The sequence below is a fragment of the Maniola jurtina genome, chromosome Z (assembly GCF_905333055.1).
Source record: "Maniola jurtina chromosome Z, ilManJurt1.1, whole genome shotgun sequence".
In the NCBI taxonomy this organism is placed as follows: Eukaryota; Metazoa; Arthropoda; class Insecta; order Lepidoptera; family Nymphalidae; genus Maniola; species Maniola jurtina.
Window position 1 is genome coordinate 10,516,668 of NC_060058.1, and position 26,459 is coordinate 10,543,126.

The following is a 26,459-nucleotide window of genomic DNA, read 5'->3' on the forward strand; positions in this document are numbered from 1 at the left end:
ACGGGTTCCCGATCGCCGCAATACAGCAGCTGCCTAGGAGAGGCCTTGTCGCGCTGACAAGACTCTTTAACGGTATACTCCGCACCGCCCACTTCCCGGACTCATGGAAGCTGGGGAAGGTGATCACCATCCCCAAACCAGGAAAGGACCGGCGACTTCCAGGAAGCTATCGACCAATCACCCTCCTGCCGCACATCGCTAAGCTGTTTGAGCGTCTATTACTGCGAAGGCTCGCCCCGCACTTACGCCCGCGGGCCGAACAGTTCGGCTTTCGCAGTAACCACTCCACGACGCTCCAGCTAGCGAGAGGACTAAACTTCATCGCCAGTGAGAAGAACAGAGGATACTGCACCGTCGGAGTCTTCCTCGACATCGAGAAGGCCTTCGACCGCGTGTGGCATGCCGGCCTCCTGGCGAAGCTCCTCTCGACCAACCTACCACCCGCGATCGTGCGGCTGGTAGCAGCGTTCCTGGAGGGCAGGTCCTTCCGAGTATCCGTGGAAGGCGCGGACTCCCAGCCGCGCCCGATACGGGCAGGAGTACCGCAGGGCAGCTGCCTGTCCCCGTGTCTATACGCGGTGTACACGGATGACATCCCTACCCTCGCCGAACATCTGCGCGAGGGGGAGGAAGACGTGCTGTTATCGCTCTAAGCCGACGACAGCGCGTATCTTGCGTCGTCGTACCACCAGATCGTTGCTATCAACCGACTTCAACGTTTGTTGGACCTGCTGCCGGAGTGGCTGGATAAATGGAGAATGGCCGTCAACGTGGGGAAGACGGCCGCCATCCTGTTCGGTGCTCGGCAACCCTACCGTCAACTCCGTCTTCAAGGGCAGGACATAGAGTGGCAGACTTCGGTGCGCTACTTGGGTTGTCGAATCGACGCCAGCCTGCACATGGTTCCCATGGTGAACCACGCCGTCAACCAGGCATGTGCACGATGCTGCGCCAATTAACGATAAAAAATACAATTTTTTATCATTATCTAAAAATTGTATGAATAAATTGCTCTGACTAACTAGTTTTAAGTGTGATTGTGAGATGGTAATAACAAAAAAAAATACCCATCTGAGTTTTTGTGAACTTCTTCTCAGACCAGGGTGCGTTGGAACCCTACGAAGGTTTAGTTTAGGTACTTTAAGGGCCGGCGCACATATGGCGGAGCGCAGCGCAGAGCATTTTTCACAGTCAAAGTATTATCGACTTTTTCCTCATTGAAATAATATCTAAATTTAATAGATAAATTTTATGAATAAAAATAATGATTTGGCAGACTTTGTAAATAGAAATAATTTGAACAGAGTAAGAGCTGATTTCCAAAATATAAATGTCAATTCAGAAAGCATTAGTGAATTCCCAAGCCTGACCTACAGTAAACTTATACTAATTTCTTGTGGGACGTACCAATTAAAACAAGCCCGCTCTTATAACGGGGAGCATATAAGCTTTAATGGTTGTTATCGTATCGAAGTATGTAGGTACAGAAGCAGGTCATTAGATACTGACTTACCAGGACCTTATGACTAATAATACATACTTACTCTATGAGATCCAAACGAACCATCTGCTTAACAAGCTTGACAAGACAAGACAAAGACAAAACATTGTACCGATCATTTAAATGAAGAAGAAAAAGCTAATCTTATTGCACTTTGTTCTCGTTATTCTGACGTATTTCAAAAACAATTTCAGGCCACACCAGTTTTCAATAGTCTAAAGGTCAATAATACATTGGCAATAGTGACCCCTAACTGGCAAACAGTTGCTTTATTGGGAAAAAATGGACGCCTGTCTTGGCGCAATCACTCACAGCCTCCTACAACAGAGATTTATAATTCAGATGGTAATAACAAAAAAAATACCCAGCTGAGTTCTTGTGAACTTCTTCTCAGACCAGGGTGCGTTGGAACCCTACGAAGGTTTGGTTTAGGTACTTTAAGGGCCGGCGCACATATGGCGGAGCGCAGCGCAGAGCATTTTTCACAGTCAAAGTATTATCGACTTTGTCCTCATTGAAATAATATCTAAATTTAATAGATAAATTTAATAAATAAATTTAATAGTTAATAAAAATTTGAATAAAAATTTTATTGAATTTGGCAGACTGTAAATAGAACTTTTCGCGTGGACTATACATACATTAGTATATTTTTAACTGACTGAAAATTTGAACCTATGGTTAGCATTCATAAAATGACAAATGGCAAAACTTGATTTGCAAACTAGCTTGAGAGTTATTTTGGCAGAAAAAATTGCAAAGATTGCTTTTGAATATTGTTAGATTGAATTGTTTGCGTCTGCAGAAATCACAACTTCTACCCATTAGTTTCATACAGTCCCCGAAGTCGACCAAAACTAGAGACAACGTGGACCAATGTAGCTAGCTGACTTACAAAAAATATCTAGGAGAAAGAAAAGTCACTTATTGACTGTATAAGCAATCACTAGCAAACAGTTCTAGGAAAATAAGACTGATTTGAAAGCACCTCTGTAAATAGTAAGTTCAGTCAGATAAAAGGAAATTGTCCATTCCACTCTGGGAAAAAAATATTGGTTTTTTGAAATCAGCTTTAAGCTTTAGAAGCAATAGTTACTATATGTTGCATGTTTTCACTGTGAATGAGTACAGCACTTTCCATTGTTCTTCAAGTTCTAGTGGAAAGCAGTGGATGGTACAGTATTTTTCATTACTCTTTTTTCTTGCTTGAAGTGGTGAATTGTAAAGCATTTTGTCCTTAATTCTCTTCTTTCTTGAAATTGTGGGACCAATTTCGAGGAACAGGTCAGCTTCTGAATCCAACTCGGCTGGGCAGCGTTTGGAAAGCTTCCAGATGTCTTCTCCCTGTGGTCCCTGACCAGCGCCGGCTGCCCCCGCTGCGTGCGAGCCGAACCCAGGTGACGCGTCAGTAGCGTAGCAGGTATTGTGAGCTATTATTAAATTTCATATACGTACTCAAAATGAAGTGAATGAAACGTCAATTAATCGATTTATGAGTTCCAATTTCGAAAGTTATCTCAAGATGTCGAAAATTAATATAAACTAAAATAATAGGCTGAACCTATTTTGACGGACTTTCACGGACAAGTGTTTTAGCTACATAACTTGCAACCCAATTTAAATATTGTGGATACATCATTTTGATCCTAAAACCGAACAACAAATCCTTGACTTGAAAGCAAGACTCCTCATCGACATTGAAGAAATTCAAAGTGTCAAACACTATTAAAACTTTGATGAATTTATGCAAAATCAACATTAATCATTGATTGTGCATACATACATACATTAGTATATTTTTAACTGACTGAAAATTTGAACCTATGGTTACAATCATAAAATGACGAATGGCAAAACTTGATTTGCAAACTAGCTTGAGAGTTATTTCGACAGAAAAAATTGCAAAGATTGCTTTTGAATATTGGTAGATTGAATTGTTTGCGTCTGCAGAAATCACAACTTCTACGCATTAGTTTCATACAGTCCCCAAAGTCGACCAAAACTAGAGACAACATGGACCAATGTAGCTGACTTACAAAAAATATCTAGGAGAAAGAAAAGTCACTTATTGACTGTATAAGCAATCACTAGCAACCAGTTCTAGGAAAATGAGGCTGATTAGAAAGCACCTCTGTAAATAGTAAGTTCAGTCAGATAAAAGGAAATTGTCCATTCCACTCTGGGAAAAAATTATTGGTTTTTTGAAATCAGCTTTAAGCTTTAGAAGCAATAGTTACAATGAGTACAGCACTTTTCATTGTTCTTCTAGTTCTAGTAGAGAGCAGTGGATGGTACAGTATTTTTCATTACTCTTTTTTCTTGCTTGAAGCGGTGAATTGGGAAGCATTTTTTCCTTCTTTCTCTTCTTTCTTAAATAGGTGGGACAAATTTCGAGGAACAGGTCAGCTGCTGAATCCAACTCAACTGGGCAGCATTTGGGAAGCTTTGAGATGTCTTCTCATCTGAAATTCCTGTGCTGGAAAACCAGACTTTGAATAGTATGTGTTGTCAGTGGTGATATATGGATCCAAGACATGGTCACTAACTAAGGGCCTCATAGGAAAGCTTCGAGTTACTCAGTGAGTGATGGAGAGAGCTATGCTATGCAGGCGGCGCAAGACTGTGGCGTGTGGATGTCCTTACAAGAGCAGCAACTGTGGGGGTGTATCAGTCCTTGTTGATGATGATCAGATGAGGCTATGAAACTATTCAGTATCTTAGATTTCACATCACCTCTAGGCTTATATTCGATAGATGTCAATTCAGAATCAAAACTGAATTCTTCACCATAATAACTTCAATATAAATGCATAAGATTTGTAAGTCAGCCTCAAACTTCAGAGTGCCTTATGTTTAGTGCAGTGTTCCTCTCTCCCTGGTTGTAATTCCACCTTCACTTCTATTTGGGATGCTGACTCGCATTGGATCCTGAAACAAGTAAATATTTTTATTTGTTATTTAAAAAAAAGCTGTGGACTTACAAGTATAAGATGATTCCTGGATGATTTATTATTATATTCCAAAATAAATCTAATATCAAATCAGGTGAGGTTATAGAATAACAAGTGTTTTTCTGCTTTATGTTTTTAAAAATGCTAAATAATCATTCTCAGCTTTCTTTGGCAAAAAAAAAATCTAGATTTAAGAAAAAATATTACAACTTCCCTCTCTTTTCTTTTGTATTGTTAATTGTTCAGTAACCTCCACCAGGAACAATTATAATTACATAAAAACCATCAGGTGAGATAGTAATCAAGAGCTAACTTGTAATCAAATAAACTGGCTAAGTGCAAGTCAGACTTGCGCACCGAGGGTTCCATATTAGTACATTTCCATTTTTCCAACATTTTGCACAATAAATTACAAACTATTATGCATAAAAATAAATAAAAATCTGTTTTAGAATGTACAGGCCCTTTCATATGATACCCCACTTGGTATACTTTTTAACAACACTTTTTAGTTATTTAAAATTTATATGGCACCTTTTTTAATTATTTTATGATTTGTTGTCATAGAAATACACATTGTGAGAAATTTTCAACTGTCTATCTATGTTCACCAGATACAGAGGGCTGACAGACAAACTTCAGACTTCTTCAAGTACAGAACCCTAACAAGCTAAATCAGTTTGGGAGTACAGGTACCTATAATCAGGAGAGTTGTTATGTTAGGTTTATTACCTAAAGTGACCGTCTGTATAAATATTTTTAACATTTTAGAGGGAACATGAGTACTGTAATAAAATGCAATGGAAATATTATTCTAATAAATAAATATTTTATTCAAAAAAGGTACGGTATAACTGTAAGCCGTCCAGCAACAGTTATCATAATAAATGAAGATAAAAAGCATATGTTGCTAACAAACCGCCCCGCAATGTCTACCATTTTTCTGCTACCGATTCTGTAAGACCCTAAAATATTGAAAACTAGGAATATTTCTGCGGTATTTACAATTTAAAACTCAATTTATGCAGACAACGGCATGTTATAGGCCTATTTAGTGAATTAGCGCACAAGTTTTTGTTCAAAAACAAGATGTCCGACCATTACGCATCTACCTTTAACCTTACTTACCTATGTACTTGCAGCAGTTTGCATCTGTTCTGAATACGACGAAATAATTACATTTATACTATAAGTACGAGTCCTAATAAGGATAATGACACGAAACATTAATATTATACGTACAATTCATGAGCGAAGTGAAGTCAAAAGAACGCTGTCCGCCATTTGTGACATGCATGCACCTATTCAGTTTCATAATACCTACTTAAGAATCTTATAAAATTAATGGCTTACCTGTAAAATCGCATCATAACATCGCTGGAACTCTGCGTAAGCTTTATAAATCGATGAAATACTGGAACAACCCAATTTACTTCAATTAAATCGTTAAGACGCCATAACAGTTGGAAGCCGAGCGAGCGAGTGGCAATGCCCCAAGAGTATGTAATCACTGCGTGGCGCGTGCAGTGCCGACCATAGAGAAGGCGCCGACCCAAGCAGGCCCAAAGCCAGTGTTCCCAACTCTTAATTTCTTTTCCCCCAAAGCTTAAATCAAAAACCCCTAAAATCATGACAATCACACGAAACTCGCCCTAAAAAAGTAGTATCAAGACAAATATAAATAATAAATGAATATAATAATCGGTTAATAATAACCAATAATCATATTTATTTTTATCCAATGTTTTTTTTTCTTTCCCTACGTTACTTTAGTTTTCTGTTGTTACTGTTATCTTATTTTTTGTTCTTTCTTTTATTTTTTCTGTATTTCTGTTATCTTTTCTGTCGTTTTTGTTATTTAATTGTATGTTGTTTCTGTTATTTATTTTTTGTTATTTCTGTTATTTTACGTTTGTGAACTTTTTTAAAAATAGGGTAAAATGTGAAAATTAACTAAATGGGAGTCTAAATTAATAATGGTTAATGAGTAAATAATAAAAAATATTCTTTAATATTTCAAATATATACATATAGTAGTCATAAGACTGCTGGTAATTTGTGTGCCTAAAAAAAAGACCGACCAAGCGCGAGTCAGGCTCGTGCACTGAGGTGCACTATCTAGCGACTTTTTGGGGTACAAAAACTGGCAATCTAGCAACATTTTGAAAAATTTCTAGCAACTGAGTAAAGACTAGAACTTCGTCTGTGTTGGTGTTGGCTGGCGGGCGTGCTCTGCCTTTTTGGAGGGTTTTTTCTGTTGGGGCTGACTGAAGGGCGCTCTAAGGGGGTGCCATGCGTATGTCGGCGAGCGCCGGCACAGACGGGGTCCATACTTGTACAGTTTAACAAACTTATGTTACAAATACCTATTATAACTACAAACTTGACATTGGCTAATCTTTGTAAAGCCAGACGTGAGAGAGAAAAAAAAAGAGTAAAGACTAAAGCTAGCAGTTGGCAACACTGGATATAATTGATATTAACAAATTTACAAAAGTTTACCTAAAATTCATGTCCTACATCCTAGATCTATTAAACGATTTCAATCGCCTGGTCAATGTTCCCAACTTAGGGGTTTTCCCCCCAGATTTAGGGGGTAAATAAGTGAGATGGGAGTTTTTTAGGGGTCTGAAATTTTAAGGGGTATTTTCAGGGATTTTTTGACACTGTTCCAATTTCAAACGCGAGTGAGTTACGGAATAGACTATCTATTAAAATGTTGAAAGCATCATGATTTTCCGATTTACACTAAATCGAAATGGTGGATCTGGACTTCGTCTGTGTTGGCGTTTGCTGGCGCGCGTGCTGTGCCTTTTTGGAGTGTTTTTTTTTTGTTAAGAGTGGCTGGTTTGTGTGTTAGTTGGTGTTTTTAGTGGTGGAACTGCCTGGGAAGCGCTCTAAAGGGGCGCCGCGCGTATGTCGGCGGGCGCCGGCGCAGACGAAGTCCATACTTATATAGTTAGTTTCACCAACTTGAAAATAACTACAAGCTTGACATTGGCTAATCTGAGTAAAGCCAGACGAGAGAAGAAAAAAAATGGTGGATCTTGTACAACATTTAATCCATCCAATAAAATGTTAAATTTATTCAATGTCAAAATGTATGATTTCAAAAAATCTGAGTCTTCAGACGAAGACGAAATTTTTTATGTATTAAATAACTTATAATAAAAAAACTTTTAGAAAATATTACATCAGATTATTTCTAAATCATTATAAATTTATATTCATATATTTTTTAGGGGGACAACTCAATAATTAGGGCGATTTTAGGGGTTTTTGACATAAACTTTAGGGATAAATATTTTTGAAAGTTGGTAACACTGCGCCTGGTTCCAATCTCAAAAAGTTCGAAAACCATTACTCCACCAACTAAAACCTGAAATGAGAAATCCAATAATTAATAAAAACAATAGCCAGCAACTACATGAACTTCCACTACTGTAAAACTACCGATGCTCACCAAATAGAATACGCTAATCGACGTTTCTTTTTGCCCCTTCGAGAAAATATATTTAGGGGTAGCTGCACAAAAAATCCCGAACCAAAAACCGAAATCACTGACTTGAAAAGAACCTGTTTAATGTTTTACATAGAATCGATAAAACAAATTACACAACGCTTTGATTTTTCTGACCCACTTTACGGCATTAAAGAAGTCATTGAACCAAGCTTATCTCAATTTGAGATAAAAGATTTATCTAGCTAATAATCAGATTCTCAAATATAAAAGATGACGTACCTAGTTAAATGATGAGGAGCTACACAAGGAACGGAAAAATCATGCTTTCCTTGATCATAATGAATCAGGGGGCACGGCAGTGCCCCCGCCAAGACGAGCCAAACGGCGGCCGGGGCGCTACGTACCTTTTTCTCGAAGTGTTTCGCCGTATTTTCGACCCGTCATAACTTCGGTCTGGATGACGCTAGAAAGCTGAAATTTTCAGTATAAGGTGTCCTCAGCAAATTTACTAAATATACTAAATATCAAATATCTAGCTTTTATGGTTACAGATTTATTGATACCTAAAATACGCCGATTTCGTCCCTCACTGATGATCATCAAAACCTCTACTCAAAACCTCTAAGGTACTTCCCGAAGTCCTAGAAGACTGAAATTTGGTATGTAGACTAGAAATTGACTACAAACTACAGGAAAATTAAGAAATTGGAAATGCCCCCCCTCTACGCCTCTTACGGGTGAAGCAAATCTGTAAAATCTGTCGCTAGAAAGCTGATATTTTCAGGATAAGATGTCCTGGGCAGATTTATTAAACGCATTGAGTATCAATTGTCTAGCTTTTATAGTTTCAGATTTATTGACAGTCAAAACTTCTAGTCTGTAATTCTAGGGTACTTCCCGAAGTCCTAGAAGACTGAAATTTGGTGTGTACACTAGAAATTGCATACAAACTACAGGAAAATTAAGAAATTTAAAAATTTCCCCCTCCACTCCCACGTATGGGGGAAGCAAATTATTTGTAAAGTCTATCGCTAGAATGCTGATATTTTCAGGATAATATGTCCTTGACAGACTTATCAAACGTGCCAAGTATCAATTGTCTACCTGTTATGGTTTCAGATTTATTGCCATTCAAAACCCCTCTAGTCAAAAGTTCTAAAATACTTCCCTAAGTCCTAGAAGACTGAAATTTGGTATGTAGGCTAGGGATTTCATTAAAACAACAGGAAAATAAACTTTTCCCAGTCTGTACATTTAAAAAATGTGTTTCCTGAAGTCCTAAAAGACTGAAATTTGATATATCTGCTTTAAAATTGAGTTGCAAGATTCCACCCAAACAAACATAGTTACATACATTGCAAGAATAAAAGCTTTTAAAAAAAGAGGTAACGATAGAGAGCGGGCCATGAAAATGATGTAGGTACCTACAAAAAATAGATCCAAAAAAAAAATCTAGGGCACCTGCCAAAAAGAAATGAAATCCCACCAAAAACATTTCATGTAAAATGTTGCCAAGACTCACAAGTTCATAATGCTTTCACTGTTAAAAAGTGATGAGATCTCTAGTAGAGCCAAGCCCCTAGCTGAGCTTAGAATTGCGCTGCCCATGGGACCTATCCCAAGTCCAAAGTATATAGCTCTTAAATGCTCTTGAGTATATCACATTTATAACAATAAAGAACAAATAACTCTACTTACAAGCTCTGATTTTACAAACCCTAAATCTTGATTAAAAAAGTACGGCTTGGCCGTTTAATGTTCGTGAAAGCATTACATGGCATAACATATTATATTAAGGTCATAAGGAATAGTTTGTTCGACAATTACTAATTTTTATTATACTTCATGATTGTCGCACAAGCTATTCCGGGCTTAAATGTCATATCAGATAAAAGTACCACGAACATTAAACGGCCAAGCCGTCCTTTTTTAACCAAGATTTAGGGTTTGTAAAATCAGAGCTTGTAAGTAGAGTTATTTGTTCTTTATTGTTATAAATGTGATATACTCAAGAGCATTTAAGAGCTATATACTTTGGACTTGGGATAGGTCCCATGGGCAGCGCAATTCTAAGCTCAGCTAGGGGCTTGGCTCTACTAGAGATCTCATCACTTTTTAACAGTGAAAGCATTATGAACTTGTGAGTCTTGGCAACATTTTACATGAAATGTTTTTGGTGGGATTAGATTTATCTCAAAATGTTGAGGAATATTGGGTTTGAAATTAAATGATTTGACTGGTACTCCAATGTTTCCAAATTTAAAAAAAGTTATTGGGCTTTTACTTGTGTTGCCTTTTTCAAATGCTTGCGTCGAACGAATTTTCAGTCAACTGAAACTTATAAAATGTGAAAACAGTAACAGGCTAAACACAAACCATTTCTGCTTTAAATGACTAGTTACTAAAGCAAATATTAAAAGCGCCACATAATTTGAGACATCAAAAGTAATGTTGATTGTGAGTGGAACAATCTCTCTTCCAGGCTAAACACCCACGGCAATGGTGCATCAAAAGCTGGCCAGCAGCGGTGGAAGCATTTATGAATACTTTTTTTTCGTTCTATTTTTTATTGGTTTTGGTTTGCTGCAGATACTAATCAGGTTTAATTTTTTAATCTGTAGTATTAGGCGGACTTGAAGTTCAAGACCAAGAATAAAGCTTCCTCAAGAAGGCGAGAAGCTTCTGGCACTGGTGGTGGGCCTGCTACCCTTGCCGATTTGACTGAATCGGAAAAAAATAATTAATCAATAATCGGCTAGAGTGCTGTGTCTGGTGATGTACAGCATAGGGTGCCTATTTTGGTAAGCTTTTAAATAATATTTATTTGTGTACTTGCACTATCAAAAATTACCCTGCATTTCTCTTTTCTATCACTCATAAAAGCATGTTCATGGTTTCATGGCTTTTTGGCATGAATTTACTATTTATGTGTATGATAAGTAACTAAGCAAATCAATCATGATGAGAACCAAGTGTTTTATTACAATAAAAATATTAGCTATTTGTGTATGCCAATGCAGTGTTTGCAAACCTTCATAACATTCACAGGTTTCTTCAACACAGCACAGTAAACACAGTCTTCAATCTTCAACGCTCAGAGCACAAGTACTCAGAGTACAAGTGTTTTGAATGTGAAGGAGATTGAAGGTTTTTTAATCGATTACCACGATGAAGTGATAGTGAATGCAACATGTAAAGCATATTTTCTTATAATATCTTCTGCTTCTCCTGATAACTGTGCCTTTGTCTATTAGTTGTAGTAGAAATTGAATAGTTTGACTGGGAATTATACATATTTTTGTCTTTTGCATTGACAGTCAGTTTCAAATTCAATCAAAAGAGACAAAATATGATGTACAAACCTAATCTTAGGTTGCAATGTGTTTGATAAACACCTTAATCCTTGTCTCTGGGTGAAAGATGTAATACAATGCTAATTAGAGTGCATTCAAGGTAGTTCTGTGATCTGTGTGGTAATGCAACTGTCATAGACAGAGGTTACCATTTAACATCAGGTAGGCCATGTGCTAAACATTTCCTGAATTTAATCAAACATAGAATTAATAAAAATGATCAATTTCTCAGAATACACCTACCAATCTAGTGGTTTTTATTTTAGAATCACCACCACCATCAGCACCAGCAAGCTTCCAGCCGATATCTCCATCTACCAGAGAGCATACCATAGGAGGTAGTAAGTTTGTTTTACCACTTCATAATTTGTCATGTCACCCAATAATTGTCTGCAGCGGGTTTCTCAGAACATACAAATTCAAATAGTTTGATTATGTATGATAAAAATTATACCTAAGTAACTGAAGATATAATTAAGTAATATCAACTATTGAGGTTTGCCAGTTTCCTGTTAAAATTTAATGTCCTAAAGATTTTTATATGAATTATTATTATAATATATACCTACTTACTATCAATGTATGAATGTGTGTATTTTGTTAAAAACTGTTGAACTAAAATTATTTGATTATAATCCAAAATAGGAGCTAAGTTAACTAACATTAGTATGAAACTGGCTGGTGGAGCTGCAATGCACTCCTGTTAATAAATATATGTGTAATTTTCAGATACCATCGAGGCCACTGCAGCAGCTCCTGGCAGCCCACGACAACCTCCTGCATCTTCTGGGCGAATCTTCGGTGGGTATTGAAATACAACAAAATCAGTCTTAAAGTTTTTAAATATGTAAATGCACTGATAGTATAGGTGCCATGAATGTGTGTATTTATGTGAAGAAACAGATGAACCACAAACAGATGATTAGTTGATGTTTTAACGAAAATGTAATTAAGTTTATATAATTATCATTCATAATAAGAGTTAACTACATTTGTATGAAACTGGTTGGCGATACAGACAGCCCAAGTCGATCTGCAACATCTAGGCGAATGTTCGGTGGGTAGTGATAATTATATTAAGTACTAATTGAATTTGTTACAAAACCAGCTATTTGGCTGTGTTTTTTTCTGTTTTTAAAAAGCAAGTGTAAGTGTATCTTCCTTAGATACGTCTATCTTAAAAAGTAGCCTATGTCCCTCTCCAGCCCATAAACTATCTCTATACATTTATAATATTAGTAAGGATTATTCTCAAATAATAATATATTTTTTTTATTTCCAGGTAGCCCAGTAACTCGAAGACAGCTTCGACAGCCCAGATGCATCAGTAGCTCTACTCTCACAAGAGAGCTTAGAACTGGTAAGTATTAATTTCATTCTGATTTATTAATACTTGCCCCAAACTATACAGAATTTTTATAAATAAAATAGCACTTAACCTAAAAATCACTTTTTATTGTATTTTTATTTAGAACTAGCTGATGCCCGCGACTTCGCCCGCGTGGATTTAGATTTTTAAAAATCCCGTGGGAACTCTTTCATATGCCAGAATAAAAAGTAGCCTATGTTATTCTGCGTCCTTTCAGGTATCTATATGCTAAAAATCAAGTTAATTGGTTGCTTGGTCAGGGCGAACAAATTCAGTGGAAACTTTTGATTTCCCAGGACAAAAGTAGCCTATCCGTAATAGCCCGTCCCGGGGATACAGCTACCACTTAAAAACATTTAAACGGATGATCATTTAAAAATCCTGAGGGATCACCAAGATTTAGGAATACAATTCCTTACAGCATCAGGGTTGAGGAGTTGGGTCTTCGAGGTCAACGACAAAATCTTTACTTGGTATAGATACCTTCGATATCAATCATCAATTTATAACCAACAGTTTCTAAATCCCATCATTTTTGGTGGTCAGGTCCCCTGCAGCATCAAGATTGAGGAGCTGGAATCCAATTTTTTTATGAAACAATGTAGCAAAGTTCTTCTATAAAAAAAAATTACGCAAATCGGTTCTTAAGTCTCGGAGATTTCGGTGTACATAAGTAGAAAAACACAACTCCCTTTTTGAAAGTCGGTTAAAAAAGTAGCCTATGTTACGCCCTGGTCAATCCTCTACTTGTCTGTGAAAGTCCCGTCAAAATCGGTTCAGCCGTTCTGAAGATTAGCCTTTTCAAACAGACAGACAGACAAAAATTTTAAAAACGTGTGATTCAGTTATGGTATCGTTCAAATAACCCTATGAGCTTAATATGAGGTAGTTATTTCGAAATTACAGACAGACACTCCAATTTTATTTATTAGTATATAGATATTGACGTCAGGCAGATAAGATTAATAAGCTAGATATCACGTTGGGCAGACCATCTGAATCTCTGTAACTGGGGGCCTGAGATAAACCTTCAATAGCTGATAGCATTACTTACCCATAACAAAAACAAGCATATGAGCTAGCTCTCTGGCTCATGGGTTCTAACAACCTGACATCCATAATGGAATTTGTATTTATTAATAGGTATTTTACAGGCCAAAGAGCTGAGCCGTCATGGATTGAATTGGAGAGACGAAGGGTGGACGCAAAGAGCCGACTGGCTGATGCTGCCATGATAACAGCAGAGGCGGCACGAATGCAGGCGGAGGCCTTACGTGACCATGCGGCTGCCATAAATAAATTAGGTACTGGAAATTTTATCCAAAAATTAAAACTACTTTGTTGCATTTTTTGTTTACTTATTTAATAATTAATAACACTTATAATATTAGCTTGGTTCGAATCTATGTAACAGAAAATATGAACTCGATTTTCATCCTTTTTAACCCCCGACCCAAAAAGAGGGGAGTTATAAGTTTGACGTGTGTATCTGTGTGTCTGTGTATCTGTGTATCTGTCTGTGGCATCTTAGCGCCTAAACGAATGAACCGATTTTAATTTACTTTTTTTTGTTTGAAAGGTGGCTTGATCGAGAGTGTTCTTAGCTATAATCCAAAAAAATTGGTTCAGCCGTTTAAGAGTTATCAGCTCTTTTCTAGTTTTCTTGTAGAAAAGAAGTTTAGATAACCGTTGTAACGAAGCGTTACATGTTATATTGTATTTATATTATTATTTTATCTATTTATTATTAAAAATCATATTTTTTGATATAACTAAGTATAATTTATAATTGTATGCAATAGTATATAAAGTTAAGTGTTGCAATTACCGAACGCATATTTTAATGGCGTCCTGTTTTCTAATGTCAGCCGACTTTTGACGGCTGAAGTCAGCTTGTTTGACAGGAGATTTTCGGTTCGCCGCCACTCCTGGATATATTTTTTTCATCCTGAATAAATATCTGGAATACGTGTTTTTTTTTTCAAATGTTTTTTTATCTAAAATAATTTCTGCTGTGTAATTTTGCTCCCGTTAAAGGGAGCAGAGTTTGGACTTTAAAGCCACGTTTGTGGTTAAAACCTTCAGCACGCCCATCCACGTCAGCACCGTCGGGATCCCACGGCCAAGACTCGCTGACCAATACTCCGCGCCTCACACCACCTAAGAGGCCATCGTCACAGGGGAGTACGGTCTCACACACCCTAAGGAATTTGCCGAAATCGACCTATACCACGACCCTACAAATTTGTGTGCCACCGACTAGTTAAGCCGCGGTAGTTTCTGTACCATTTCTAAACTTAATTAGTATTATTAAACTTTACCGTGTGCTAATCAATCTTTCATTTTTTAATTTTTATTAACTTTTTTAACACCCGGTACACCGTTAGGTTCATAATATTATGTCAATTGACAAATGTCAAGCTGTCAAGATGGACGTTGCCTAAATACATAATTATTTATTTGAAAATGATGTTTTGGAAAACTCAAATACTTTGGATCGTCGGGGGTGTTATAAATTTTTAATTTAGACTTGTTACTCCTTGTAAAGTATTCGTAATTGGAATGTAAATATTGAACAAGTGTAAATTAAAAATTAGAAAAGAACAAAACAACACTAGAAAAGAGCTGATAACTCTTAAACGGCTCAACCAATTTTTTTAGATTATAGCTAAGAACACTCTCGATCAAGCCACCTTTCAAACAAAAAAACTAAATTAAAATCGGTTCATTCGTTTAGGCGCTACGATGCCACAGACAGATACACAGATACACACGTCAAACTTATAACACTCCTCTTTTTGGGTCGGGGGTTAAAAATATGTATTTATTAGGTCCTTACATATGAAATTGGCGTTTTGTGAGAAAGAAAAGAAGAAAGAAAGAAAAACTGTTCATTTGGTGCCACAAACATATGTTAGGAGGAATGTGGTCAATGTTTTTAAATTATAATATATTTATTTAATCAAAGATAGCAATGGTACCATTGCTATCTTTGATTAAATAAATATATCTATGCACTTTTGCAATCTCATAGGTAGTTCATTGATCCCTTTACTAAAAACCGGCCAGGTGCGAGTCAGACTTGCGCACTGAGGGTTCCGTACTCGGGTATTTTTTCCGACATTTTGCATGATAAATCAAAAACTATTATGCATAATAATCTGTTTTAGAATGTAGAGGTAAAGCTCCTTTATATAATAACTAGCTGATGCCCGCAGCTTCGCCCGCGTGGATTTAAGTTTCTAAAAATCTCGTGAGAACTTTTGATTTCTCAGGACAAAAATAGCCTATCCGTAATAGCCCGTCCCCGGGATGCAACGTGTTTCTGTACCAAGAAAAACATTTAGACTGATGATCCTTTAAAAATCCCGAGGGATCACCAGGATTAAGGAATGCAATTCCTTACTGCATCAGGGTTGAAGAGTTGGGTCCTCGAGGTTAACGACAAAGTGTTTACTTGGATAATATAGATATCGATATGTCCCATGACAGACATTGACTTAGGGTACCTCTGTAAATTTTTTTTACAGATATTTAGGTTTAAAATTAAACAACTTGTCAAATTAAATTTTTTATATTTCTTTCTTCATAATCTATACACTTTATATATTTATCAAAGTCATTTTTGAGGATCCTTCTGAAAATAGCTTTTGCTTCTTGTTTTCTTTGATAAACATAACTATTATCTTTTATTCTTTTAATAAAATACCTACACTTGGTTGTCAAATTGGCTGTAAAGGGATAATAATATTATTTAATTAAATATGTATTATCAGTTTATAATTATTATCAGAATAGCATACAACTTTTAATTTAAGTCTATTTTGTAGTTATGAAAAACATAATATTTGTTAAAAAGTAAGAATACTGGCAGCTTTTAAAAAATATCTTTGTGGTGGTTTTTTACTTTAGAGTTTATTCACACCAAATCAAATCGGAAAATTAATGAAAACAAGGAACCAAAAGCTTATTTTGCTTTATTCCGCCAAACCTAAGAAATCTGTATGGTGCAACATGCAGCATGCGACATGCACCGCCCGCCCTCCCACTGATAAACATGCAGGAAAAACCAGCCAAGCCACACGAACCACCACCACGCAGCACCACACAAATCCCAACACCACTCGACGCACGTTTCGCCCCGACACCGGAGCATCCTCAGGAGATGTAGACCATACAATGCCTAATTGCAAAGTATTTATTTTGCCTTTATGTTCTTGCTTAAATATTTTATTTTTAGCTTTACTTGAAACCACTCAGCCACTTCTGCAAAGTGAAGAGCTGATTCAGTCGATACAAGCAGAAGTTCCATGCCCAACAAAAGATTTGCCTGTAGAATATGTTTCCATGAATGTAACAGAACCTGTTATGGTTACATCCGAAGACATAACTCCGTCCACTAGTAAAAATGTATACAGTTTTGTTTTATGAATGAATGTTTGTATTGTTAGTATTTTTTTACTTAACTTAATGGAGACTTATCTTAATAGAGAGATAAAGCAACTATACACGAGATATTATAGTGCACTATGTTCACAAATACAGGTGCACTCTATTCGCTCAATCTCAGAGTTGGATGAGACAGCCAGTTGCCTGAACATAAACCTATTACTTAGGTATTATTCATGCTCATCTAAAAGTTTTTGTATTCTAAAATATAATTTCAGGTACGTACAAGGCTTCTTCTGCTGGACACAAGCGGCACAGGATTGTGAATCCTTGCAAGAAACCCACGTCCAGCTATCATCAATTGCTTGAGATGCCAACGACAATAACGGACAATGCATATTATAATCAAATACAAAGGAAAGTTTATAAACTAAACCATAAACTCAAAAAGTTAAGTGAAAACCCAAACTAAGAAAATTAAATGTGCAAGGAATTTATCTCATTCAACACAGTTCATTAAATTAATTGAAACTTTCCCGGAGCCGGATATAGCTATTAATATTATTGTACACAGTTGGTGTAAGTGCATCAATCAGATGTTAAAAGGCAAAATAATTAAATTTGACGAAAATGATTCTGTCAAAGCACAGACTAGGGCATATTATACTAGAAGATGCAAAAAATAAAATTATGAAAAAACTTACTAATTTTTCTTTTAATCAATAATTTCTATCCTGTTCCCAGGACAGCAGTTGGCGCCAGTTTCCCTCAGATTTGAACCAGACTATAGTTGAAGACATATGAAGACCCAGTAGCCATCAAAGTGGAAATGGAGATGTGTTTAGCTGACAGTTGACACCAGCATATTATTGATTGATGTGTTAATTTTATAATAATATTTTCTTTTCATAATGGATTGATTGATTGATACTGGTCCGAAGTCTGGTTCAAATTTAGGGAACTGGCGCCAAACCGCGATTCAGAAAAAATAAAAATTATACAGCGCCATCTACTGCATTATTATTGTTATTGTACTACTAGCGACATCTTTGAGGCAGCAGAGTAAGCTTTATTCCCTTTTCCTATTTATATGGTAGGAGTGGCTTATCTATACTCGTTATTAGTATATTATCTATGTGGTGGTGAGTGAGTGGCAGTCTAAGATGGACGCGGGCTTTTGCTTGATGTGAAAACTTGGAAGGGGTATAGCAGTTTCATTAAACCCAACCCCTTATCGGTTTCTACGCGGCATTGTACTGGAACGCTAAATCGCTTGATGGCACGACTTTGAGTGGTAACTAGCCACTGAGATTTGACGCCTGCCTGTGACGTTAAGGGCGAAGCGACCGGCCTGCCCGCGAAATTCAAATTTAATTTGGTTTTTCGCAATTTGTAAACTAATACGACAACGTAGGCTTATGGCATTCTGATTCCGACAGTGGCAGTATCATCCTCACAGGTTTATATTAAAATCTTTACTTGAAAAGGTCCAGTTTAAGAAATTAATTAAAGTATCGAAGTATTCTCACAAATTAGTCAATACTTTAATTAGTTATCTATATAAGTGATTTATTGGTAACAATATGAGAAGTATAGAATCGACTTGTTCTTTTGCCACCACTTTTTCGTCGAATTACATAAGTGATGGCAAAAAAACAAATCGATTCCGACGGAAGCAAAAAACCAAATTAAGTTTCTAAAAAAACAACTTCATGACGTTTTTGGAAATTTTAGTCATCCACATGCAATTTTTTGTAAATGAGAGCAGTTTCCGTTCGTTTCACTTTTTGTTCGTTTAGTCCCCATCGCATACGCCTGTTGAGCTTCGCTTCAAAAGTAGGTATTGCAAAGGTACCCGTCCACTTAAGCGGAGCGGAATGGAGGCGTACGAGCTTAAGTAAATAAAAGATGACGTGGTAAAATCATCACGTCACCTATCAATATTCTGATTGGTGAGCTGAACACGCCTTCACAACGCCTCGCTTCAATGGACAGCCGCCTTTAAGGAATAAGCGAATTAAAATATGAGAGTAAGTTAGAATATTGCTTTTATTTGGGTACAAAGATTGTAGAGTATAAAATAAAAATACTGCATTTGGTATCAACCGTCATAAAACTTTGATTATGAAAATTAAGCATTTTCCATTCAAATACACGTTTTACACTATTAAAATAAAAATTAAAGCGTTAGACATAATAATAATATTTATTTCTATAGTAACTAATTATTATTATTATTATTTATTTATCTAAATAGAAATTGTATAATCGTATAGTACAAATAAAGAAGCGAACGAATGTTGGACCATTGTTAGGAATTTAAGATTTCCATAGTGCACATATCATACATAATATCAGCCACAAGAATTCGTATTTACAACTAAGGGCCCGGCCACACTATAACAACTTCTTAAGACTTCAGCCTCTTATATCAGGATAATCAGTCCAGATTTTCATTCCTTGGCCAAAGACTATGAAGTAAGTACATTTCAGTTAAATATTGTATGAGAGTCTTTTAAAAAGTTCTTATAATGTGATGGAACTCTTACTAAAGCTTTGGACATACATAATGCGAGAAGAAAAGCATCCAAAGGAGCTTTCTAAAGTTTTGCCCTCCTGTTGCTAAAAAACGGCTAACTAACCCCAAGAAGTAGTTTTTGAGTTAGTTAGTAGGTACCTGCCTCAGTTCCTTGTAACAAATCACACACGTACACGCGCAATCCGTGTGAAGCTCTACCAAGCAGTTTCTGTCACGCTTTGTGTCGGTCCAAAGTCATCTAAAGTGATATCAATTGTAGCTGCAGTCTCTATACGGGACGGGCGATCGAAGTCCGAATATACTCCAGGGTCCACAAGACGTAAAAAATAAATAGACATAATAAAAAAATGACTTAGGATAACACTCAGCATTATGCTAAGATGGAACCTTTTTCGGTTTGTGCCACACAAGACACAGTTTATTTCGGCGCTTCTTCTGCTTGAGGCAAGTTAACTTAATCAACTCGGGTGTAACATGTGACGGGTGACATAATTTAAGAAATAATCATTTTTCTTTGTCTCTTTTCCTTCACTCATCTTGGGCATTTCTCCGAACGCGCCAGTGATGTGACTATGTAGTAAATATTCATAAAGCGATTAAATTATTCACACTGTAATGGCCAATATCACTAGTTAGCTTATTTTGATGATTGGTATTGTGTATCCCTTTATTTAATTTAACTCACCCCGAAGGCATTTAACTCGCACATTTAAGACATAAAGAAAAGAGCAGATGGGATATTTCTATAGATACAAGTGGACTATACTGTACACTTGGAACGCCCGCCTCGCAGTCTCTTAGGGGGTAAAAAGTCGCGTCTAAGGCAGAGGGTGTTATTGTACATCGTTATTAGTGCCTATTATCTATCTAACGATTCTAGGTTACTTCACGTTGTAAGAACTTCGTAGAACGATAGTACAAAATAATTTTAATATACCGATTTTAGTTCAGAAATTTCAGTTGTTAAACGTCACTTAAAAATAACGGTACGTTAATGATATTATCGGTTTTCGAACCGGAATTTTTTCATCAGTATAAAAACTTGTGTAGTATTTGTTATACCAGTAAAAAATTATACCAGTGATATCTTATAAGAAGTTCATACAACATGAAGGAGCCGTCACGGCGCAAAGGACAAGGGAGAGGAAGATAGGGAAGGGAAGGGGGTAAAGAGATATTAAAACTACACTAACTATTGTCTAAAAGTCAGACATTAACCAGAAAGTAAGGCCAGATCCGTAAAAAGTAAAGTCTTACACAATATACACCCATATTTCGTACAAATTTATAATGTTTTTACAGGCCAATCTTTACCATTTTTTTTAATACTTTGACTTTAAATACATTAGGCCAAGTTACAAGCATAATTAGTTTTAATTTCTCTTTCCTGGTACTATGAGAAAATTTGTGCTAAGAGTATATATCCAAAATGGGGAAATTATTTTTCTAAGCCCATATTTGACCAGTCAAATAGTTACCACGGGTGGTTAAAAACATATAAATTTGTATGAAAAGAGTTTAAGTCTTCTATATATATATTATACTTAATACTACGTAGACCTCTCGTGATAGCCTATTACAATCAAACAGAGCTTCAAGAGTAAGTTTTCAATGAAGTTTGGAGTTATCAGATAACATTTTGTGTTACCAACGCCATGTTTGTCTACCTGAAAACTTAGACTGAAAACTCTGGGTCCTGATTTTGTATGACAAAAAATACCGCGAATACAAGAGAAATGAGACGTTCTTCGCAAATCGATTCGATTGTGTTAGAATTTAATGTCATAACCAAATAAGGACCCAATGCTACTGTACATTCAACATTGGTTCCATCAGTGTTCAAACATACTACATACATACAAATACAAGTAACGCAAACTATAGATGCTCGCTTAAACCTACTTACACGTGCTAAATATTTAGGCTCTTAGAATTAAGCCGTTTTTATTTCGGTCCACGAGAACATAATAACTAGTGATACACTATGTAGCGATCGTATACGAGGAAACCGTCGATTTCTAAGTACCTATATAGCTACATTCAGACCCTTAAAAGCAAACTTTTAGCTTCCTTACTTGTTATTGAAGTTAGCGTTGATCTATCAAAATTGTATGGAATAATATGCACGGAAATGTTAAAAATTTTGACGATAAAAGTTTTGTTTTTAACACTACAAATAAGTATGTTTTCTTTTTGAAATTATTTAGCCATCCACACAAATTAACAGCCGGGCGATTCAGAACACTCGATTCGGTAAGTTATCGTTCGAGAAGATGTATTTTTCATTGATAACTTACCGAATCGAGTGTTCTGTATCACGCGGCAGATTTGAATTAATTCCAGATGTTAGTAAAAAATTACTCTCACAGCAATATACCACAAATGAGATTCCAAAATTTATTTTTCCGTACATGAATAAAGTGGTTTAAAAAACAAATATCTAGAGAATATGCAAGAATTTTGAGGGACGGAAAAAAGAGGTTTCAATGATATTGCTAAAACGGTATGCCGATATAACGTACCGGTATAGGGTACATATACCGTTATCTGAAAGTAGTCCCCCAATATTTCCCTCGTACTCGACCGCAATATTTTACGAATAAAAAGTCACTATCTAATCGATCGATATATTGTCGTTACAACTGTCAACTCTAACTTCGTACAGTCAGCATCAGATTTATGTGAAAATGAACTATCTCTCGTTCAAATATATACACACAAACATATTGATGTATTTATTTTAATGTGGGTTTAATCCACTACTTATATTAGATTATTTGTAAAGGTTGTAAGAAAGTAACCTCCTGTATGTTTAGATACTAGTGTATTCTTCACAATGATTGTCGCCTTAAATCAACTTTTATTTTATAACTAATTACTTCTATTGTGCATATTTGTGTTTTGTAATAGCGTACAAGAGTATTTTTCCAACTTGTGTACATATATTTGAGTACCGAGAGCCCAAACGAATACGACGCCGACTGTACCAGCAAACTACGGAAAATAGACAAATCTTCTATGTATATAATTCTAATATTCATTTTATAGTCAATAATTTAAATAATTCTTCCATTCGATTCCAACTTCCACTAAAGCTAACTTACAATTATTATTATTCTCAACAATATTATAACGGGGTATGGATCCTTTTTCGCTATAACGTTCAGATCGTAACGAGCTTGTACCGGTAACGGTACGGCTCTCGAGGCATAAGCGCAAGCAGTGGGAATAAATGCACACGTATACAGGGTGGAATTTTGCAATGCCACCTGAAGGGAAAGTACTCTTAATACTGTAGATAGAAAATGTTACTCCAAGAACACATTCCTTTATTTTTGAATAGAAAGAAAACGGCATTCAATGATTTTCGAAAATTCGCTTGCCACACCCGGGAATCGAACCGACTAAAATCTGTAAAAAATACAACCTGTACTTTTATTGCATCGATCGTTAGGATAAATTATAAGGATAAAATTTTTCTAACAATCTTGATAAATTAAATGAAAGGAAAACCATGAAATCTGGACTTATAAATTCAATGAATCAAGTTAAAGCTCTTATAACTCAAAGATCCATCTGTTTATTTATGTACCTAAGAAATTAGTCTGCAATGCAGTAATTAATCATTATTATTGACGTCATTTATCCATTAAAATGACGAATTACTATTTAGATAAGACGATTGCAATTTGCACGTGTTTGTAATGCACACTCCTTTCTTAGGTGCATAAGTAAACAGATGGATCCTTGAGTTAAAGAGCTTTAACTTGACTCATTGAATTTATAAGTCCAGATTTCATGATTTTCCTTTCATTTAATTTATAAAGTTTCTTAGAGAGATTTGATCCTTATAATTGATCCTAACGATCTATGCAAGAAAAGTGCAGGTTGTAATAAAGGAATGTTTTCTTTGGGTAAAGTTTTCTATCTACAGTATTAAGAGTAATTTCCCTTCAGGCGGCATTACAAAATTCCACCCTGTATAGTACGATATCCAGCTTATTGGCAGCTGAGAAGTTAGTAACAACGCACTTTGACTATGCTCAGACTAAGTTTCAGTTAAACGAAACACATTTATGACAGCGATATAACGCTGTCTCATAAACAGCGTCTTACTAAGTCTGACTTTGCTCAGACTTTAGACACTGTTAAAACGAGACAGCGTTATTCCACTGCATAAATCTGTCTCGTTTTAACTGAAACTTAAGTCTAAGAAAAGTTAAAGTGCGCTCGATCGATCTCGGCTCAGCCTCAGATCCGTACCGATACTTGTAACTGAACTTTGTCACGTCAATCTTGACAGTTCTTGTACGAACCGTCGAAAACGTCAAAAATCTTAACGTTACAGAGAATTAGGACCCTGTTGTAAGGTGTGATATGAAAATAAATGACTATCAAGTTTAGGTAACTTATCGAGTTTAAAGTTGACGTCTCCGTAGAGAACTAAGCTAGGGTAACACTGTAACACTCCAAAGATTAGACATATGGATTTTATCATTCGGTTGAACATAATACGGTTAAAAAACTTTAAGAATTAAGAATACACTTACATAATCTCTATAAACTAAATTGACAAGGCAGTTGCCCACGATTTCATCCGAGCAAAATTCCTGGTTTTGGGATTTCAGTAAGATCCTATCTATCTGACACCTACATCTTAAAAAGAACCTACATTCCAAATTTCAAATTAAAATAACAATAATTAAAACTTTCCTATACAAACTCTCACCACCTATATTTTACCACCCTTAAGAGGGGATTTTCCAAAATGACTAATAAGTACAGATTTTTATTATTTCAAGCTGATATCTTAAATACCGATTTTTATGTTTCTAACTTCAAAAACACTGGCCTTTCATACAACCTTTCAACCCCCATTTCACCCTCTTAGGGGAGATTTTCTTGACACCGTTACTTGGCTGAAACCTTCGTCATATAGGGAACTAACCTTCCAAATTTCAAGTTTGTAGGCTTTATTGTTTCTGAGATTTCGTGATTAGTCAGTCAGTCAGTGAATGGTAGACATTTTTGCGTTATAGTGTTACTCTAGCTTAAAATACAGGGGAGGGGGGGAGGCAGAGTTTCAACTGTCTATAATACATAGCTCACTCGTGAAAGTTACCTTGCAGCGGGTAAACATTATTATCTAGTCATCTAGTTTTAACAGACGAACCAATGTGGTTCGTTAGGTCCTAGCCATGAATCTGCACAAGGTCAGTAATTAATGTCCGTAAAATCCCGGCGAGTTCAGGTCAAGACCGATTTGTAGATGTACCAAAAAACAACGAGTCTCGTAACATGATATCCGTGGAAGATAAATATAAGGACTTAAAGAATCAAACTCCAATGTAACAACCCTGCAAACAGCTGATCGCGGAAATGAAGTCGTAAAAAACGTTTGTGAACTCGAAGGACCGTTTAAAAGTTTGTTAAGTAGCAAGGATAACGAAATAATCCATGGCACTAACTATTTGGTACTACATACATACCTCATTTGTTAGGTACGTTTATAATCATTTATCGGCATCCATTTTTTATTTTTTTCCGTGTATATTTGGTGTGCAATAAAATATATTTTCATTTCTTTTATTTTCAACCAAATTAGTCCGTCTGTTAATAGCAACCGACAAAGTGGCGACATCCGATTTGACCCTAAATTTAGCTATTAAGCTCATTAATTCAAAACTGAGGCTCAACTTAAATAAGAAGCCTTCTGACGTCATAAATGTGCCCCGATAGAAAAGAACTCGCACGCAGAATGATTTTATTAATATCACTAGCTGTGCCCGCGACTTCGTTCGGGTGGAATAGTGACCGCGCTTTATATAGCCACGGACGCTCAGGCGCGAGGCGTGTAGTACGTACTCTGTACGTTAAAATGTTCGCCGTGATTCTTTAAATTGACATAACTTTTTTATTTATGAACCGATTGACATGAAATAAACACTAAATGCTAAGTGAAGCTTACTACAATATATTAGTGAAAACCGTATCTAAATCGAATAAGCCGTTTCTGAGACTAGCGTGCACAAACACACAGACAAACAGACAAAAAAAAATTAATTACAATTTCGGGTTCGGCATCGACCGAGAGCCGCGCCGCTGCCATAAGGAATGCTGCCCGAAAAGTCACTATTCCACGCGAAAGAAGTCGCGGGCACAGCTAGTAAAAAATAAAACCATCTAAACAGGTATTCGGTCTGACACTACCCATAACATGACAGTTAAGTGCGGCCTTTTTGTCAAGTAATATTTTTTTTTCTAACGTAGAGAAGAGAAGTAAGTATGGCACAAATGATGGCAGTTTGTGTTCGTTGTGTTGTTATCTATTTTGAAAATTAAAGCTTTTTATTTCAATTACAGGTGTAGCGCATAACTGAGTAGGCAACTGCATTTCACGAATCGCTGAGCTTTCGCGTCACGTCATCACACCCCTCCCGCACCGCTCCACTACCGCAGGAACCTACTCAATAATGCTTTGACTAAATATTTTTTAGATAAGATGTTGACCTGTGTCCTTACTACAACCCCACACAACGCCGAGTAAAATGGACCTAAAGAGTCTTGATTTAAAGTCAAAAATTCAGTACCACCGATTTTAATTTCGTAATGTTTCCGCTTGGAGCACCGGTTGTTGATGCAAGTACAAATTTAAGCTTTAAAAGAGATATTTAAGGTCCTTTTCACTTTAAAGCTGAAGAGTTTAGACTCTCGTATCCTAACAAAGTTGGTGAGGTGAAAAATCTTTCACTAACCCTACTGAACTAGGCCTAAGCTGTAAGCACATTACTTTGGAGTGTCCTGACGCGAAAGATAGAGGTCAGATGATGAAATGGTTATACCTAATGGTACTAAGAAGCTCATTAACATATGCCGCTTTGATATGGTGGCCGA

General features: G+C 36.3%; 2 protein-coding genes and 1 long non-coding RNA gene across 7 annotated transcripts in view; 1 reads left to right on the forward strand and 2 right to left on the reverse strand.

Moving 5' to 3' along the window:
- LOC123880682 (guanine nucleotide-binding protein subunit beta-2) overlaps positions 1–5,947 on the reverse strand; it is a 67,097-nt gene extending 61,150 nt beyond the window's left edge. The window contains exons 1-2 of the mRNA XM_045928923.1: positions 5,806–5,947; positions 4,235–4,429 (exon numbers count right to left, since the gene is read on the reverse strand). The gene's annotated coding sequence lies outside the window, so the exon portion shown is untranslated. The remainder of the gene's footprint in view (positions 1–4,234; positions 4,430–5,805) is intronic.
- Positions 5,948–6,369: 422 nt separating this feature from the next.
- LOC123880446 lies at positions 6,370–25,361 on the reverse strand. The gene is made up of 3 exons (XR_006799259.1): positions 24,590–25,361; positions 7,777–7,781; positions 6,370–6,405 (listed from the first exon to the last, which is right to left on the reverse strand). It is a non-coding gene; the product is annotated as an uncharacterized LOC123880446 (long non-coding RNA).
- On the forward strand, positions 10,308–18,177 carry LOC123880443. 5 transcript variants are annotated; one of them, XR_006799256.1, is made up of 6 exons: positions 10,308–11,107; positions 11,535–11,606; positions 11,998–12,069; positions 12,551–12,628; positions 13,792–13,941; positions 17,305–18,177. XR_006799256.1 is itself a non-coding variant. In XM_045928574.1 (4 exons), exons 1-4 carry the CDS (start codon positions 12,319–12,321, stop codon positions 17,496–17,498), a joined length of 429 nt encoding a protein of 142 aa, XP_045784530.1. In that variant the 5' UTR covers positions 12,288–12,318; the 3' UTR covers positions 17,499–18,177. The 5 variants fall into 5 exon arrangements, 1 of the variants encoding a protein (XP_045784530.1); XR_006799257.1 differs by having other exon boundaries at positions 10,308–10,716; positions 11,535–11,609; XR_006799255.1 differs by having other exon boundaries at positions 10,308–10,716.
- Positions 25,362–26,459: the final 1,098 nt, after the last annotated feature.